At 44.6% G+C, this 17,670-nt stretch overlaps 1 protein-coding gene across 2 annotated transcripts in view; it reads right to left on the bottom strand.

The window, feature by feature from the left end:
- Nucleotides 1–626: 626 nt before the first annotated feature.
- Nucleotides 627–17,670, bottom strand: part of TBX5 (T-box transcription factor 5) — a 32,244-nt gene continuing 15,200 nt past the window's right edge. For both annotated transcript variants that reach the window (XM_087913242.1, XM_026718639.2), the window contains exons 6-9: nt 11,566–11,718; nt 9,427–9,518; nt 6,547–6,773; nt 627–1,724 (exon numbers count right to left, since the gene is read on the bottom strand). In XM_087913242.1, the coding sequence (XP_087769368.1) occupies nt 1,147–1,724; nt 6,547–6,773; nt 9,427–9,518; nt 11,566–11,718 (1,050 nt within the window). In that variant the 3' untranslated portion in view covers nt 627–1,146. The remainder of the gene's footprint in view (nt 1,725–6,546; nt 6,774–9,426; nt 9,519–11,565; nt 11,719–17,670) is intronic.

A 17,670-nucleotide genomic window follows, 5' to 3' on the forward strand; every position in this document is an offset into this window, starting at 1 on the left:
GGACGCTGGAAACCCATCGTAAATGGGTCGAAAAACTCTAGAAATAGTGCAGAGAAGAGCAACGAAGATGATTAGGGGACTGGAGGCTAGAACATAGGAAGAATGGATGTTGGAACTGGGTATGTGTGACTAATGAAAAGAAGGACCAGGGGAGACATGATAGCAGCGTTCCAGTATCTCAGGGGCTGCCTCAAAGAAGAGGGAGTCAAGCTATTCTCCAAAGCACCTGAAGGCAGGACAAGAAGCAACGGGTGGAAACTAACCAAGGAGAGAAGCAACTTAGAACTAAGGAGAAATTTCTTAACAGCGAGGACAATTAACCAGTGGAAGAAATAGATCTGGGAAAATTTAAGTTGCTTGTGTATTTAAGGAATATTTTGTTCTCATATTTTCCAACATTTGTCATTGAATCAAAAGAGAAGGGAATGTAGAAAAAATAGACTAAGAATCTTTTATTAACCTTTAATTAACCTTTTAAACTAAACTAAAAATTGGCCATGTTAAGATGACTTCAACTCCCAGAATTCCATTATATTTCTGGATGAATTCTGGGAGTTGAAGTCCACCCAACTTAACATGGCCAACTGTGAGAATCACAGATTTAAACTAAAAGGACCTGTAATGAAAATAAAGGGAAAAGTTGTATCTCACAACTCATTTCAGCTCCAGCTTTTAAAATTCCTGTAAAAAGAGAGAGAGGTGTCCAATTGAGAGGCCGGAAAGGATACAGAGAAAGAAATGGATATGGAGAGGGCTATATATTATCATTTATTACAGAACATTGTCAACCTCAACACCAAAAAAGAAAGGGGAAGGATCAGGAGAAGAAAATTCCACATAGTCTTATTCTTCCCACCTCACCCCTGTTGAAAGGAGATCAAGAAGAGCCAAGAAGCTCTTGACATCTGACTTGGGAGCAAAAATCAAACAAAACCATCGAAGGGGACAGGTTGGTACCAATGCAAAACCCAGGTGGCCAAGTGAGGAGATCACAGGAAAGGGCAAAGATGTGCTGTGATGGTCAGTGGCTTGGAGACACCAAAGAAGAGGCGATAACCACCCCCATGGTATCACCAGAAAAGAGGGCCTGGTCCATCTCTAGAGTGCTTATCTGTGAACGTTCAGTCCAGCTCATCCCTTCCCTTGTTAGCTGCTCTCACTCCATTCTGCAGTCATGCCCACCCCGTGAACAGAATGGTACTGATGTGGGGAAAGTGTTCTGGGCATCCCGTGGGCATAGAGGAACTCGGTTGGCTGTAAGTTTCCAGGAGGAGACTGGATGCTGGCTTGTTGCCGGCCGAGGGGCTGGTGAGGAACGGAGGTCTGATGCTGGAACATGGAATGGGTGTCCCCAAGTTGGGGCGAAGGATGACCGGCTACGGTGGCAAGGCGGGGCATCAGGGAGCCCGAGGTGAAGTGAGCTGAAAAATGTTGGTAAGGCAACCTGTCGATGGGTTGCATGGGAGTTACTGTGCAGCTGCTATAGGAGGACATGGCAGACCAGGTGTTGCAGCTGAGGTCTTCCAAGCTGGGCACCACTTCTGGTGCTGGGGCTGCGCTGGCATACATGCAGGCTTGGCGTTGACTGGACTCAGTCCTGTAGGCGCTGTTAAGTCCTTGCTGCGGGGGATAGTTGGAGCGATGGTAGAAGGCCTCTTCTTCTGCTGGAGATGTTTCCATGTAGGGCTTCTTGTAAGGGAGATCAGCGGTGGGACATTCATCATCTGAGAAGACACAAAGGAGAAGCCTTCAAGAGAAGTGCATTTGGCACTGAGATTTCACGGCCAGAAGGAAGAGAGGAGAAGGAGACAGGAAGGAGGGAATTAGAAGAACAAGGAAGAGAAGAAGACAACACAGGAAGGAGAAAAAGGAAGAGGAGGAGGAGGAGGAGGAAGAGAGGAGGGAGGAAGGAATGAGAAGAAAAAGAGAAAAAGGAGGCAGGAAGGAGAGAAGGAGGAGAAGATGAAGTGGGGAGGGATGAATAAGAAGAACAAGGAAGAGAAGAAGATACAGGAAGAAGAAAAAGGAGAAGGAAGAGAGGCAGGGAGAAAGGAATGAGAAGTAAAAGAGAAAGAGAAAGAGGAGGCAAAAAGGAGAGAAGGAGGAGAAGATGAAGTGGAAGTGGCAGGGAGGAATGAATTAGAAGAACAAGGAAGAGAAGAAGATACAGGAAGGGGAAAAAAGAGAAGGAAGAGAGGCAGGGAGGAAGGAATGAGAAGTAGAAGAAAAACAAAGAGGAGGCAGGAAGGAGAGGAGGAGGAGAAGGAGAAGTGGCAGAGAGGAAGGAATTAGATAGAAGAACAAGGAAGAGGAGAAGAGGACACAGGAAGGAGGAAAAAGAGGAGGAGAAGGAAGAGAGGCAGGACTCTGGTCCAATCCCTCTGCCTCAGCCCTCTGTCTCAGCTCAAGAGGCAGATGGGTCCAGTGGAGAAGGTGCGGAACCAGGTGTAAGGAGGATTACTCAGCTACAAGAACTGTCTGGAGGACTTTGGACCAGTCCTTCTCTATCCATGTGACCCATCTAACAGGGTTGCAAGGAAACATAGGATGCAGTTCTATGCATGATGCCTTCACACAATTCTTAACAGATAAATCAAACCCAGAAGTAAGTTTTTGCCTGAGTTGCCCACTCTGGAGAACATGTGGTCCTGACTAGACCCCTTCCAAGCCAGATATGGGCAGAAAAGCTGCCCACTCCTGAACTGGACTCAACCAGTTCGATTTTCTCTCTTCCTTCTCCCTCTTTTCCCCTCTTCTTCTCCTTCCCCTTCTTTTTCTCCTTTCCTCCTCTCCACCTTCTCCTTCTCCTATTTCTCCCTTCTTCTTGTCCTTTGTCTCCTCTTCCTCCTCTTCCTTATCTTCTCCTTTCTCCATAACTTTCTCCTCTTTCTCCTCTCCTCTTCCTCTGCTCCTTGTCTCTTTTCTGCCTCCTCTTTCCCTCCTCTGCCTTTTCCTTCTCCCTCTCCAAAAATTGTTTTTATTTAAAACCGAATGCCCTCAGACTGAGCCATGCCCTGTAGAGATGCCATTCTGGATGATGATGATGATGATAATAACAATAATAATAATAATCTCTGCAAATTGGCGTTCAAGCCGACCCTGCATTTGTGGGAATATACGAGGAGGAGGAGGAGGAGGAGGAAACAGCCAAAAGAAGCATGCAGAGCTTCCCAACCATGAAAGGACCTGACAGCTTTGATAAATGAGACATATCTTGCCCATCAAACCTGAGTCTTTGGGGAGATAGCAGGGAGACAGGGCCCTCTGTTGTTGTCTCCTGGGATGGGACATGATCTATGCAGCTAAGAGTTGGTGGGGGGGGGGGAAGTGCACCATGGGCAAGATAGCCCTCTTGCACATTACAATGCAAGGAAATGAGATAAAGTGAGCGAGGGGAGACGGCAGGAAACCACCCACCAAGAGGGTATCCCTAAACTAGAAAGAAAGTATTCTCTCTCTCTCTTTTTGTACGTCTTTATCACTCTTCCATGGCTGGAGACAAATGATGGATGGTTTTCACAGTTGACAAGGTGGCTCCAACCAGAGACCACTGCTGCTGCCCCTTCCCCGACTTTCTGTAGTTACTTCTCTGGGGAAGAGAATCAGCTCGCTTTCAAACTATAGGAAGAGGAAGCTTTACTAAATTAACACTAACAGCATCGCCAAAAAGGCATTGAAGAGTTGTTAACCTGATTTTGCGAAGCTTCTTCTGTGGCAACGTTGCATTATTGATCAAGGGCAGACAAAACCTTTGCCAGACCAATTCTCGAATACAGCTCATCCGCCTAGAACCCGCACTGTATATCGGATATTAACAGCGGAGTGGGTTCAGAGGTATTTCCCAAGTATACCACTCCTCTACTCACAATAGAATTCCCTACGCCTCCAGGCTTGAAATTTTGGCCTTGGACAATCTGGAACTGCGCTGCCTGTGGTCCCACTCAGAAGACTGAGAGTTCGATCCTAGGTAGCAACTGATATTTTTCTGTCTCAGGGCGGAAAGAGAAAATATCTACTGTGAACTTCGCATAGGCGTCAGGAAGGGCAGTTCAGCTTTGCAAGGGCACTCCAACCCCACTCCAAATCAAGGGATTATAGGGTTGTAAAAAGGAAAAAAACAAGGTTAAAATTAAATAACTTTAAAAAAATATTTTTTAAAAAAAAATTAAATAATTAAAAAGAATAAGTGGTGGATTGGGAATCAACACTCTGTTCATTTACCTGCTTATCCAATTAAGAAATCTTTTTATGCGTCCTATTGAATCATGCAAGATTTGAAGCTTTTAAAAAATATATATTATGCTTGCAAGCACATGTGAATGTACACATGCATTAAACATACGTGCCCACACACTTATGAATGAAAAGAGGCAATCTTTGTATACACGGATGCATGTGTGAGTGCTAGCCCATAAACCCTTATATGTCGTTTGTATCCTTACATTTATATTGACTGTTTCCTAGTATGATTTGGTTGCTTATTGTACCCTATGACTATCATTAAGTGTTGTACCTGATGATTCTTGATGAATGTACCTTTTCTTTTATATATACTGAGAGCATTTGCACCAAGACAAATTCCTTGTGTGTCCAATCACATTTGGCCAATAAAGAATTCTATTCTATTCTATCTCCTTGAAGTGATGATCAGGAACATTTGACTTTTAGGTTATTTTTCAACACTGAAAATTTCCCAACTATTGTCCATGAAGATTCTCAGTCATTCAGATTTAAAAGCTGAAGCAGGGATCTCTATAAAAAGCAGGGTGTTTTTTTTTATTATTAAAAAAATGATTTCAAAATGATAGTTTACCAAACGCTAGTTTTTTTCCTGTGTGCCTCCATTCCAAATTGGCTCAGCCAGCCAGTTAAAAGCTCTGAAAAGCCTGGCTAATCTCTGGGAATAGCTATAAATTTCAGCCCTCCAAAATAACCTGCCATTAGCTATTTAAGTATTGGAATTAATCCCAGGTCCTTTCTTACGGCCGCCCAACCTGATAAGTTATCTCTAACCCAGGCACCAGTTATCTTCCTGGATGTAGATTCAACTTCTGTAGAACTTGCGGGGGTCACCTCTCTGTATTTTATCTATGCTGCTGTTAGTAATATGGGCTGAAACGCTCGGAAGGGCAGTCAAGACGACTCTGCTAAATGGGAAACAGAACCGGAGAGAGAAAAGACAGTGAAGAAACATAGGAGGATTCAAACCGGAGAAGACCCGAAGCTTCAGGTTTTGGAGTGGGAAGGATGGGAAAAAAATTGCATTGGTTCACTTCTCTCTACTCCAGCCAAAGCATCGTAGGAGACAATTGGATAGCATGAGAGTCAATAACAGAATTGGAAGGGGCCTTGGAGATCTTCTAGTCCAACCGCATGCTCAAGCAGGATGTCAGGATTCCGGCAGTTACCCCAATTAAATCATGAGTCTCAAGCCAAACTCTCAAAACTTCAAAGGATTTATTGGAAGTCAACATGTCGACATGACCTGGATGTATCAGACTCTGAGACACGTAATTCACTGTCACCCTTGACCCTGCTTTTCCCCACACCCCTCTGGGTGTATCATAATTCATATTCTCCAATGGGACACCTCCATAGCCAAGAGTCATCAATCATGTTGTCCAATTAGATTCTTGTGTGGCCTGCTCTTTGAAACTCCCGTCCTTCTTTCTGTTGGCAACTATAAAACGTGTATAGAAAATGTTTTATGAGTTGACACAGGAGAGCCTATACCCGTGATGACAAACCTATTGCACCTGTGCCACAGGTGGCACTCAGAACCATTTGTACCAGCACGTGAGCTGCAGGCAAACTTACCTCACTGCGCATGCGTGTGCCTCACAGCTGATTTTCGGGGGGTTTGAGGCCTTTTTCGGCCTCCCAGAGGCTTAAGGAAGGCTTCTGCAGGCTTTGCAGGCCAAAAACTAGCCCCGTTTCATCACTTCCTGTTTTTCCGACAATACCGGAAATGATGAAATGGGGCTAGTTTTCAGCCTGCAAAGCCTGCAGAAGCCTTCCTCAAGCCTCTGGGAGGCCGAAAAAGGCCTCAATCCGGCCAAAAATCAGCTGTGAGGCACAGTGCAGGTAAGGGGGTGGCGGGGGGGGATTGCGCACACATTTGTAGCGGGTGTGGGTGGCACACATTGCCTTCTGGGTGCTGGCACGTGAGCGCGAGCGTTCAAGCACACACACAATTTTTGGCACAGGAGCCCAAAATGGTTAGCCACCACTGGCCTATACCATTTCAGACAAATGGTTGTCTAATCTCTTCTTAAAAAGATCTCCAGCGAGGAAGCACCCACAATTTCTAAAAGCAAACCGTTGCATCATTCTCAGGAAATTCCTCCTTGGTTCTAAGTTGCTTCTCCCCTTGATTGGTTTTCCATCTATCGTTTCTTGTCCTGCCTTCTGCTACTTTGGAGAATAGGTTGACCCTCTCCTCCAATGTTGGAAGACTGCTATCACGTCCCCCTTAGTCCTCCTTTTCATTAAGGCCAGACATAGCTAGTTGCTGTTCCCGTCCCCACTCGAAAACTCCCAACTCACCTGGTCTCTTGGTGCAGTGGTAAACCTGCCCATGATTCTGAGGCACAGGATAGGGGTTTGCAGGTGGCAATAAGTCCTGGGAAGTGCTAGAGACACCGTTCTCACACGGAAACTGGGATCCAAGGTTAGAAGAAGCCGAGAGAGACCTGCCTTCACTGCTGAAGGGACTGTGGTTAGAAGTCACTTTTTGCCGGATTGTGCTTCTTGGGACAACCGGATACTCCTTGCTGAAATCAAAGGCAAAACAAAAACAATTAATGCCATGGCAGCTTTGCCTACTGTATAAGCAATTCTCCATTTCAAGCCGGTATCCCTGTAGGGATTGGGGGAACCAAGAAAGTGAACGGTTCATTTTCAAGGTCAACATCATCTCTCAATCCATATGCCCAGCATACAACAAGACCAGCAGTGGGATTCAGCCAATTCGCACTGGTTCGAGAGAGGACCACAATTGAGCCCAACATTTCTTCCATTAAGTGAGACATGTGTTAAATGAGTTTTGCTCCATTTTCTGACCTTTTCTTGCTGCAGTTGTGAAGTGAATCCCCTGAAGTTGTTAAGTGAGTCACACGGTCGTTAAGTGAATCTGGCTTCCCCATTGACTCAGCTCATCAGAAGGTTGCAAAAGGGGATCATGTGACATGCAAAGGTCATAAGTCCATGCCCATTGCTAAGCCTCTGAATTCTGATCACGTGACCTTGGGGATGTTGCAATGGTCATTGAAAGTGTGAAAAGCAATCCTAACTTGCTTATTTCAGTGCCGTTGTAACTTCAAACGGTCACTAAATGATGGTACTTTGAGGACAGCCTCTATAGGAAAATATGGTGCTTGGCCAAGGAACCTGTTTGCCACAACTCTGCACTCAGTTTGTGTTCTGACCAAGGCTTCCTGAGACCGTGATTAAGCACACACTTATTTAAAACAATTCTTGTTTTATTTCAACGCTGGGAATTATTTTCATTCCCAGCTGGTAATGAGTCCCAAACAGTCCCTCGAGATAAGCACCCACCTTTCTCTCCTTTGAATGGCTGCCAACAACTAAAGTGCCAAATGACCTATAAAAAGCCAAACGAAGTACAAAGTCCACACAGAGCTTCAAGTTTTAAACCGAACAAAGCGAATGACTTTGCTTCCTGCAAAGGTTTCTCTACCTTTACACTTCCTTTATACCTTATAGGAGGTGCAATCACCTTACTCTCAGATTGTCCCTTTTGTCTCAGCTACTTTTGCCTTCTGGCAGCTCTGTGCACACGCACACTGGGAACAGGCTCCCCTTGTTCCTCTGCCTCGCTGCTGCCAGACTCTGGAGGCTCTGGAGTCAGCACCCCACTCCCCAGATGGTCCTGGCCTCTTCTCTGCATCATACACGGGACCCACATCCAAGTCCTTCCCAGACTTCTGGACCGGTCCCTGTTCTTCCCCACTCTCCGATTCCGCTGCCGTCTGCACCGGCTGCCGGCGTACCACAACAGTTTGCCCAAGGAAGAAAGAATTTGCCCAAGGAAGAATCTGTCATACGGTGTCCAGCTGTCTTCCCCCAATAGCTATCCTTTCACCGGCCGTCCTCTTCCCCCAAAAGAGAAATGCCTTGAAACCTATAAAATGTATATAGAAGGAGAGCTGGAGCATTTAGCCCAATTAGAAACATGTGGTTGTTTCTGTCTGGAACGCAATCTCTTTCCCACCCTGGACCACTGCCTTTTTGTTAAACTTCATCTTCTTCTCCCCAGTTCCATTAGGGCCAAGGATGAGCTGGAATCGGCGTCAACCACCTGTTCGTAATTTCCTACACCCCCTCCACCCGACGAAAAGAAACTTTCAAGGAAAGCCCAAAGCTTGTTTCTGACATGGCTCCTGCTTTGTTTCCAGGACGGAAGAGAGGATGGGGCCACCAAAAGGACGGTGGGTTTAATTTCAGTGGAAATGTTTTGCATTGCATCGTTAGGCGCCACATGTACCGAATTACCTTCCCTTGCATTAAACCCCATTCAGTTTTCGGGATGATCTCGATGTAAAACCTGCCCTTATCGGACTCCCAACCGTGGCTGAGAATCCACTGTGTTTCCCATCTGCCAGATGTCAAGTGAACATCTGGAGCAGGGCTCTTCAAACTTGACAGCTTTTAAGCAGAGGTGGCATTCAGCCCGTCTGACCAGTTCTGGAGAACCAGTAGCGGAAATTTTGAGAAGTTCGGAGAACCGGCCAATGCCACCTCTGACTGGCTCTGCCTCCATCGATTCTCTGCCTCCCCTTGGGACTCAATTCTTGGTTGCCCTGCATAGGAGAATGGAGCTGGAAAGCAGGTTAGTGAGGTGAGGGGGGAATGGAGATTTTGCTAAAACCTTCCCCCAGGAGTAGGGAGGGAAAGGAGATTTTATAGTATCCTTCCCCTGCCAGACCCACCAAGCCATGTCCACAGAACCAGTAGTCAAAAAATTTGAATCCCACCACTGCTTTTCAGACTTGTGGACTTCAACTCCTCCCGTCATGTTAGTTCAGGAATTCTGGGAGTTGAAGTCCACAAGTCTTAAACTTGGCCAAGTGTGAAGCCCCTTGATCTGGAGAGACCGAAAGGTGGTTTTTCAAAAGGCGGCTGGACTTCCTTGGCGTTTTCCCTGAAAACGTTTCTCTTTTCATCCAAGAAGCTTCGAACTTCTTTCTCGCTTCTTGGATGAGAAGCTGAAACATTGTCAGAAGAAAAAAACAAAAAAAAACCCACCAAGGAAGTCCAGTCACTTTTGGAAAAGCGCCTTTGGGTCTCTCCAGATGTTCACTTGACACCTGGCAGATGGGAAACACCCTGGAAAGGTTGAGAGTTCTGGGATCTGGAGTCCACACACCTTCAAGTTGAGAAATACGGCGCTGAATAATAACTTACCTCTGCACCCGAGACATCCGGTGTAATTCCATATCGTCGCTGCCTCTGAATCCTTTTGCGAAAGGGTTGTTTTCGATCTTGAGTTGTGTAATCTGAAATGAAGAATCAGAAAGAAGGGGGGGGGGGGAATCAGTGCTTGTTTGGACAGCAGCTGCCCATCAATCATCTTCAAGGAATTTGCCACAAGGAAGAAGGGGTCTATTTTCCAAAGCAGAAGAAGCGATGACAAGAAGCAATAGATGGAAACTAATCAAAGAGAGAAGCAATCTGAAATTAAGGAGAAACTTCTTAACAGCGAGGACAATTAACCAGTGGAACAACTTGCCTCCGGGAGTTGTGGGTTCTCCATCACTGGAGGCTTTTAAGAAGAGATTGGACAGCCATTTGTCTGAAAGGGTAAGCAGGGGGCTGGACTAGAAGACCCCCAAGGTCCCTTCCAACTCTGTTATTCTGTTATCCGGACCAATGTACAACTATTTTCTCTTTAAGAATTAAACTACCTTCACTCTTCAGCTCCCCTTATCAAAAGGAAATTCATCCCATCCACCTGTGGATCTTGCAATAAAAGCACGTGTTTTTCATGATGACACTTCTCATAATCCCTTCCTCAACTTCAGATATTTGGAGAGAAAGATCTCCAAGACACAAGACTACCACATAGCACCCTAGGCCACCACCTCTCTACCTGTGGAAGGCCCACCCATGAGAATTTCCCCACCACCCATTTTTGTGGGTGGCTTTTGTGTTCTAATTAGTTCCTATGTGGACTTGTCAAGGCCTTTTTGTTTCTTGATAATGTGTAATAGGAAATCAAGGGAAGGGAAGGGAAAGAAGATAAGAGAAGAAATGTGTGATAGGAAGTCAAGAGAAGGGAAGGGAAGGGAAGGGAGAGAAGAGAAGAGAAGAAGAGAAGAGATGTGTGTTAGGAAATCAAAAGAAGGGAAGGGAAAGAAGATAAGAGAAGAAATGTGTGATAGGAAATCAAGAGAAGGGAAGGGAAGGGAAGGGAAGGGAAGGGAAGGGAGAGAAGAGAAGAGAAGAGAAGAGAAGAGAAGAGAAGAGAAGAGAGAAGAGAAGAGAAGAGAAGAGAAGAGAAGAGAAGAGAAGAGAAGAGAAGAGAAGAGAAGACTTTCTTTGGCCAAGCGTGATTTTGGAATTTGCCTCCAGTGCAGAAGTTCTCTGTGTACAAGCAAAGCAAGAGTCTTACATATTGTAAGTATGTAATTTATGTGACCTAATATAAATATGTAAGACAATCACTTATATTATACTTATCCAGAATGGTATCAGGTCTCCTGCTGGAGCGGGGAATGGACTGGAAAACTTCTAAATTCCCTTCCGACCCTGTTATTCTATTATTCTTAAATCAGATTTTAATACTCCCAACATTTTCCACTGAGTTCTTTCGTGGCTTTTTTCTTCTTTTCAAGGAGCAAAAGACAGCTAGGTGGTATCTTTTGACAAACACGCTTCACATTTTAGGAACAGACTGTCTGGGAATTTGAGATATTTCCCCACTGATTTGCAGAACGTTGATTTTCCTGCTGTAGGTTGCTAATTCTTCCATGCCAAGAAGATGTAACTCAAATCGTTTGTATTCTAGATTTAAAAACATAAATGCCTTCTTCCCTTTACAAGGTCAAGGCTATGCAAATGAAAATTGCCCCTCCATACTTTCTTCTTGGAATTCCTGAAGATGATGTGGTTGAGATGCGAGAATACCTTTTCTGTCTAAGAATTTTATTAAAAGACAGCTCTGAAAAGCTCTATTGGGTTAAATCATGGTTTGTCAACCCAAGCCACCATGTTCATAGTTTTCAAAAGAAAGAAAGAAGGAAGGAAGGAAGGAGAGAGAGAAGAGAAAAGGAAGGAAGGAAGGAAGGAGAGAGGGAAGAGAAAAGGAAGGAAGGGAAGAAAGGAAGAAAGGAGAGAGGGGAGAAAAAAGGAAGGAAGGAGAGAGGGGAGAAAAGGAAGGAGGGAAGAGAGAAGGAAAGGAAGGAAAGAAGGAGAGAGGGAAGAGAGAAAGAAAGAAAGGAAGGAAGAAAGAGGATGGAAGGAAGGGTCTCCCATGCACCCTTGGCACTGTACACCATCGTTACCCCCTGATGGCAAAGCTTTTTCCAAAATCGGCCCCTTTACCTTGTGATTCTGATAGGAGGTCACTGCAATGAAGGCCGTCTCTGGGAAGATGTGGGTGCAAAAGGCTGTGTTTTTGGAGCCAAACCCGTTGTTTTCGTCTGCTTTGACAATATGCAGCCTGGGCTGGTATTTGTGCATGGAGTTGAGGATAATCTGCAAAGGAAGGGTAAAAGTAGGGCAGCCTCAATCGGTTGGGGTGGGGGAGTGGGTCACGGGCTCTTCCCACAAAGGTCTCCACCAAAGAGGCTTCTGCATGCCTCCGTTTCAGAGTTCTTCCCAGGAAGGAAAGATCTGCCCACGAGACGTTGTCTTTCCTTTACAAAGGAAAGGCACATCGCGATCAATTATGGTTTGTTCTCCAAACTACAAGGAACCTATTTCATACAACACTTAGCCATAAGCTATGGTTTGTAAAGTTCTGGGTTTGGGATTGTTATCTTGAGCAATGTAAGGATGTGTCAGTGGGGATCATGTGTAATGTAGTCCAACACAGAGAGGAGGGAGGGGGCGGAGAGGGAGAAGGAGAGGAAGAAAGGAGAGGGAGAGAGGAGAGGAAAAAGGAGAAGGAGAGGAGAGTAAGAGGGAGAAGGAGAGGGAGAAGGAGAGGAAAAAGAGGGAGAAGAGAAGAAAAAGGAGAGGGAGAGGGAGGAGAGGAAAAGGGAGAGGGAGAGGAGGGGAGAGGGAGGAGAAGGAGGGAGAAGGAGAGGGAGAGGGAGAGGGAGAAAGAGGGAGAGGGAGAAGGAGAGGAAAAGGAGAGGGAGAAGGGAAGAAAAGGAGAGGGAGAGGAGGGGAGAGAGAGGAGAGGGAAAGGGAGCGGAGAAGAGACAGAGAAGGAGAAAGAGGAAATAGGAGGGGAGAGGGGGAGTAAAAGGAGAGGGTGAAGGAGAGGGAGGAGAGGGAGAGGGAGAAGAGAGGGAGGAAAAGGAGGGAGAGGAAAAGGGAGAAGGAGAGGGAGAGGGAGAAAGAGGGAGAGGGAGAAGAGAAGAAAAAGGAGAGGAGGGAGAGAGAGGAGAGGGAAAGGGAGTGGAGAAGAGACAGAGAAGGAGAAAGAGGAAATAGGAGGGGAGAGGGGAGGAAAAGGAGAGGGAGAAGGAGAGGCTTTTCTATATCACGCGGTCTATTTATGGAGGACATTCTTATCCTAGCCAACATCTCCATCATTCCCGAAAGAACAGACAGAGGCTTCCACACAGACACACACACACACACCACCTTTGCTGCGACACCGCTTATTGGCAGCATGTGTGTGTGTCCTAATTCCCTCTCCTGTTGCCTATTATGCGCACTCCATTTGGACCGGCTTTAAAGAGCCGCAAACGTCATTGCGGGGGAGAGCCATTTCCCAAATGCAGCTCCTTCCCAGCCTTTCCCAGACTGTGGCTGAATGTTATTCTTTGGAACAAGCCCGAAAGGAAAACAAGCAGAAGGAAAACAAAACGAAAACATTGGCAGGCCGACCTCCCTTTCCACAAGCTGCTTTCCAATGCTAGGAACGGGGGTTTCGCCTGCCGTCATAAAGGCCCCGCTGCCCCATCTAGGTCAAACCGTTGAGGAATATTGTTTTTCCTGGCTGGGAAGTTGCTCCAGGTGCCAACAATGGCATCTGGAAGCCAGGAGGAAGGCCTTTTTAAGCCCGGGAGGAGCTTCTTGGAGAAGGAATAAGCCTCGGGAGAGCCAAGAGCACTGGAACCAATCCAGGTTTCCTTCAGGAATTCGACTTGATTTGGTTTTCCTCAAACCAAATAGGAGAAGGCAGGAGAGAATTTCCAGGGGCCCAATCCAAATTCTAAGGTGGCTAAATATGAGTATCAGGGAGACAAACGGATGAGAATTAGCAGGGAGAACCCAAGGCTTTGCCATTCACTTCAGAATCAGGGTAGAGCTGGAAGGGACCTTGGAGGTCATCTAGTCCAACCCCCTGCTCAAGCAGGAGACCCTATCCCATTTCAGACAAGTGACTTGTCCAGTCTCTTCTTAAAAGCTTCCACTGATGGAGCATTCACGACTTCTGGAGGCAAAGCTGTTCCACTGGTTAATTGTCCTCCCTGTTGGGAAATTTCTCCTTCATTCCGAGTTGCAGGTGCTGCAATGCTGGAGGCTTTTAAGAAGGGACTGGACAATGATTTGTCTAAAATTGAAATAGGGTCTCTTGCTTGAGCAGGGGGTTGGACTAGAAGACCTCCAAGGTCCCCTCCAACTCTGTTATTCTGTTTCGGCCAACTGTTTTAGATCGCTTCTCTCCTTGTTTTCTGCCTTCTGCACAGAGGTGGGTTTATAAACTGTACAGATATAGGTAGATAACTCGACAAGACATGCATAACAAAGAACATTTACTGGTTCATCAGGTATCCTCAATAACTCATGTTTGTGACGAAGTTCTTCTTTAATGACCAATCCTTTGCATATCTCCTTGTAGTAAAAGATGATTATCTCCTAACCCATCTCGTAGCGACAGAAAGAAGCTGCTATGAGTTGGTGAGTTCAGGCAAAAGTGAGGAAAACCTCCCCCAACCCATCAAGGGTTAAACTAGTGACCAATCGGGATTACAGATGTGGCCACGTGACATGAACTACATTTCCCAGGATGCCTTTAGCTACATTTACCATGGTGCATTCCCTTAAGGGTACAGCTCATAATTCCTAAGTAACTATCCAATTCCCATAGACTGGCTGGGACAGCACACCTGGATTAGTTTCCCTCCATTGTTTCTTGTCCTGCCCTCTGGTGCTTTGGAAAATAAGTTAACACCCTCCCTCTTCTTTGTGGCATCCTCTCAAATACCGGAATCCTGCTATCATGTTTCCCCTAATTCTTCTTTTCTCTAGAGTGGCCAAACTCAAATCCTGTAACCGTTCTTCATAGGTTGAAGTCTCCAGGCCTTTAATCAATTAGTTGCTCTTCTCTGCCCTTTTTCCAAAGTCTCAACAACCTTTTTTTGTCATTACAGCTCTACTCATGGCCCTGATCACGGACTAGGACAAAGACTCAGCTCAGCCATTTTTAATGTTGGTAAATGTGTGGGCTTAGCAAAAGAAGGACAATGATAGCAAGTTCCCAATATCTGAGGGGCTGCCACAACCTCTTTTCCAAAGCACCTGAAGGCAGGACAAGAAACAATGGATGGAAACTAATCAAGGAGAGAAGCAACTTAGAACAGTTGAGCGAAACAAAATAACGGAGTTGGAAGGGACCTTGGAGGTCTTCTAGTCCAACCCCCTGCTCAAGCAAGAGACCCTATTTCAATTTTAAATCCTTCTTAAAAGCCTCCAGTATTGGAGTACCTACAACTTCTGAAGGTAATTTGTTCCACTGGTTGATTGTTCTCACTGTCAGGAAATTCCTTTTGATTCCAGGTTGCACCTCTCCTTGGTTAGTTTCCATCCTTATTGCTTCTTGTCCTGCCTTCAGGTGCTTTGGAGAGGAGCTCGACCCCCTCTTCTTTATGGCAGACCCTCAAATATTGGAAAACTGATATCATGACACCCCTAATCCTTCTTTTCATTAAACTAGACACACCCAATTCCAGCAACTGTTCTTTATATGTTTTAGCCTCCAGTCCTCTAATCATTTTTGTTGCTCTTCTCTTCCCTCTTTTCCGAGGGAAGTCACAACATCTTTTTTTATATCGTGGTGACCAAAACGGGATACGGTATTCCAAGTCATCAGAATATTGTAGATAAGGATAATTGCTTGGGAAAGGGATTAACAGACCTCCAGGCTTTTTTTTAAAAAAAAAACTCCATTCCACACACAAAACTTAAGCCAGCCAACCTCATCGATCTTCTGCGCTGGCTCTCTTTGCTTAGGATGATATCTTGAGTTGTTTTGCCTGCTAGGGAGAATGCTCAAAATGTGGAAGAGATTTGGGGGCTTAAAAAAAATAAAATAACCCCAAACAAACTAAAAAAAAAACAAACCATGAAAAACTCCATGGAGTTTTTTTTTTTCTTTTTAACCCTGGTGGAATTAAGAACCGACCAAGACATGTTTCAAATGAAGTTGTGCTCTTTTTTTTTTTTTTTTTCCCCAAAGAGCTCCTTTTCTTCTGATTTATGACCGGTAGGAGTGGAGCCAGCCGTACGATTAATTCAAACTGTAACTTGGGCTGGGCTTGACTCCATTCTGGGTTTCCCAGATCGTTTAACACATTGTAGTGATTTGGTTTTACAAGGCCTGGCCGCCTTCCTTTTCATCTCCCCCTTTCTCCCCACTCCACGCGTCCATGAGTGCCACTTGGAGAGGCAAGCGTTCAATTAGAGTCAACTGTTGACAGATTGTGGCGGCTGCCCGGACACCCCTCAACCCGCTCGCTCCCATCAATTTAAGCCCAACCTGATTCGTGGTTAAGCACTCCATTGGCTGAGCTTCAATGCTTCAGCTTCAAGTTAATCAGGGCGTCAAGGCGACGAAGCTTGCCGGAATAATTTGGGTCGTGGATGCTCCATGTTTTTTTGGATGGCAGGATTATTTTTATTTTTATTTTGAAAGGCACACAAATCCTTCAAGGCTTTAAAAGTGGGGTTAGAATAGAATAGAATAGAATAGAATAGAATAGAATAGAATAGAATAGAATAGAATAGAATAGAATAGAATAGAATTCTTTATTGGCCAAGTGTGATTGGACACACAAGGAATTTGTCTTGATGAAAATGCTCTCAGTGTACATAAAAGAAAAGATACATTCATCAAGAGTCAAGAGTCATCAGAAACAACACTTAATAATAGTCATAGGGTAAAATTAGAACAGAAATAGAAATAGAATAGAATAGAATAGAATAGAATGTTTACTGAGAATAGAATAGAATAGAATAGAATAGAATAGAATAGAATAGAATAGAATAGAATAGAATAGAATTCTTTATTGGCCAAGTGTGATTGGACACACAAGGAATTTGTCTTGATGAAAATGCTCTCAGTGTACATAAAAGAAAAGATCCATTCATCAAGAGTCAAGAGTCATCAGAAACAACACTTAATAATAGTCATAGGGTACAATTAGAATAGAAATAGAAATAGAATAGAATAGAACGTTTATTGAGAATAGCAAAGAACAGAACAGAACAGAATAGAATAGAGTTCTTTATTGAGAATAGAATAGAATAGAATAAAACAGAATAGAATTCTTTATTGAGAATAGAACAGAACAGAACAGAATAGAATAGAGTTCGTTATTGAGAATAGAATAGAATAAAATAGAACAGAACAGAATAGAATAGAATTCTTTATTGGCCAAGTGTGATTGGACACACAAGGAATTTGTCTTGGTGCAAATGAGTATACATAAAAGAAAAGACACATTCATAGGAGTTTGAAAGCTAAAACAGAGGATGAACAATTGGCAGGAACTGGGTATGTCTTGTCACATGAAGAGAAGGACTACAAGTGACATGATAGTTATCTGTCAATACTTGAGGGGCTGCCCCAAAGAAGAGCGAGTCAAGCTCTTCTCCAAAGCACCAAAAGGCAACACAAGAAGCCACAGATGGAAACTAACCAAGGAGAGAAGCAACCTAGAACTAAGGAGGAATTTCCTGACAGTGAGAACAATTCACCAGGGGAACAACTTGCCTTGAGAAGCTGTAAATGCTCCAACACTGGAAGTTTTTAAGAAGAGACTGGACAGCCACTTGTCTGGAATACAAGTGGGGTCTCCTGCTTGAGGAGGGGGGTGGACTAGAAGACCTCCAAGGTCCTTTCCAAGTCTGTTATGCTGTATTCTATTCTGTAGCCCTTGGACAGCACACCGAGATCCCCGCCCCCTTTTTTTAAAGCAGCAAGATAGATGAATCAGATTAAAGCATCCAAAGCAAGGTATTTTATCATTGGAAGGAGGAAAATAATTAAGACTATCAATTCCAGAAAGGAATTATATTTGCTGAACGAGACCACCTGCTGTTCTGAAAACTTAAACAGGGTCAGTCTTGGTTAGGATTTGGCAGAGCATCCTAGCACTGGAGTTTAGATTGGGAATTAAAAAAAAAAAATCAGAAGAAGCCAATGGAAAACCTTTAGCCAAGAAAGCTAATAAATGTTTTCACCTAATCACTGGCACTGGGTTTGGAAAAGATTTATTTTATTGCAGCAGATTCTACCGAAGATTCATA

Source organism: Pseudonaja textilis, chromosome 15, assembly GCF_049901715.1.
Source record: "Pseudonaja textilis isolate UNSWEBS1 chromosome 15, rPseTex1.2, whole genome shotgun sequence".
NCBI lineage: Eukaryota > Metazoa > Chordata > Lepidosauria > Squamata > Elapidae > Pseudonaja > Pseudonaja textilis.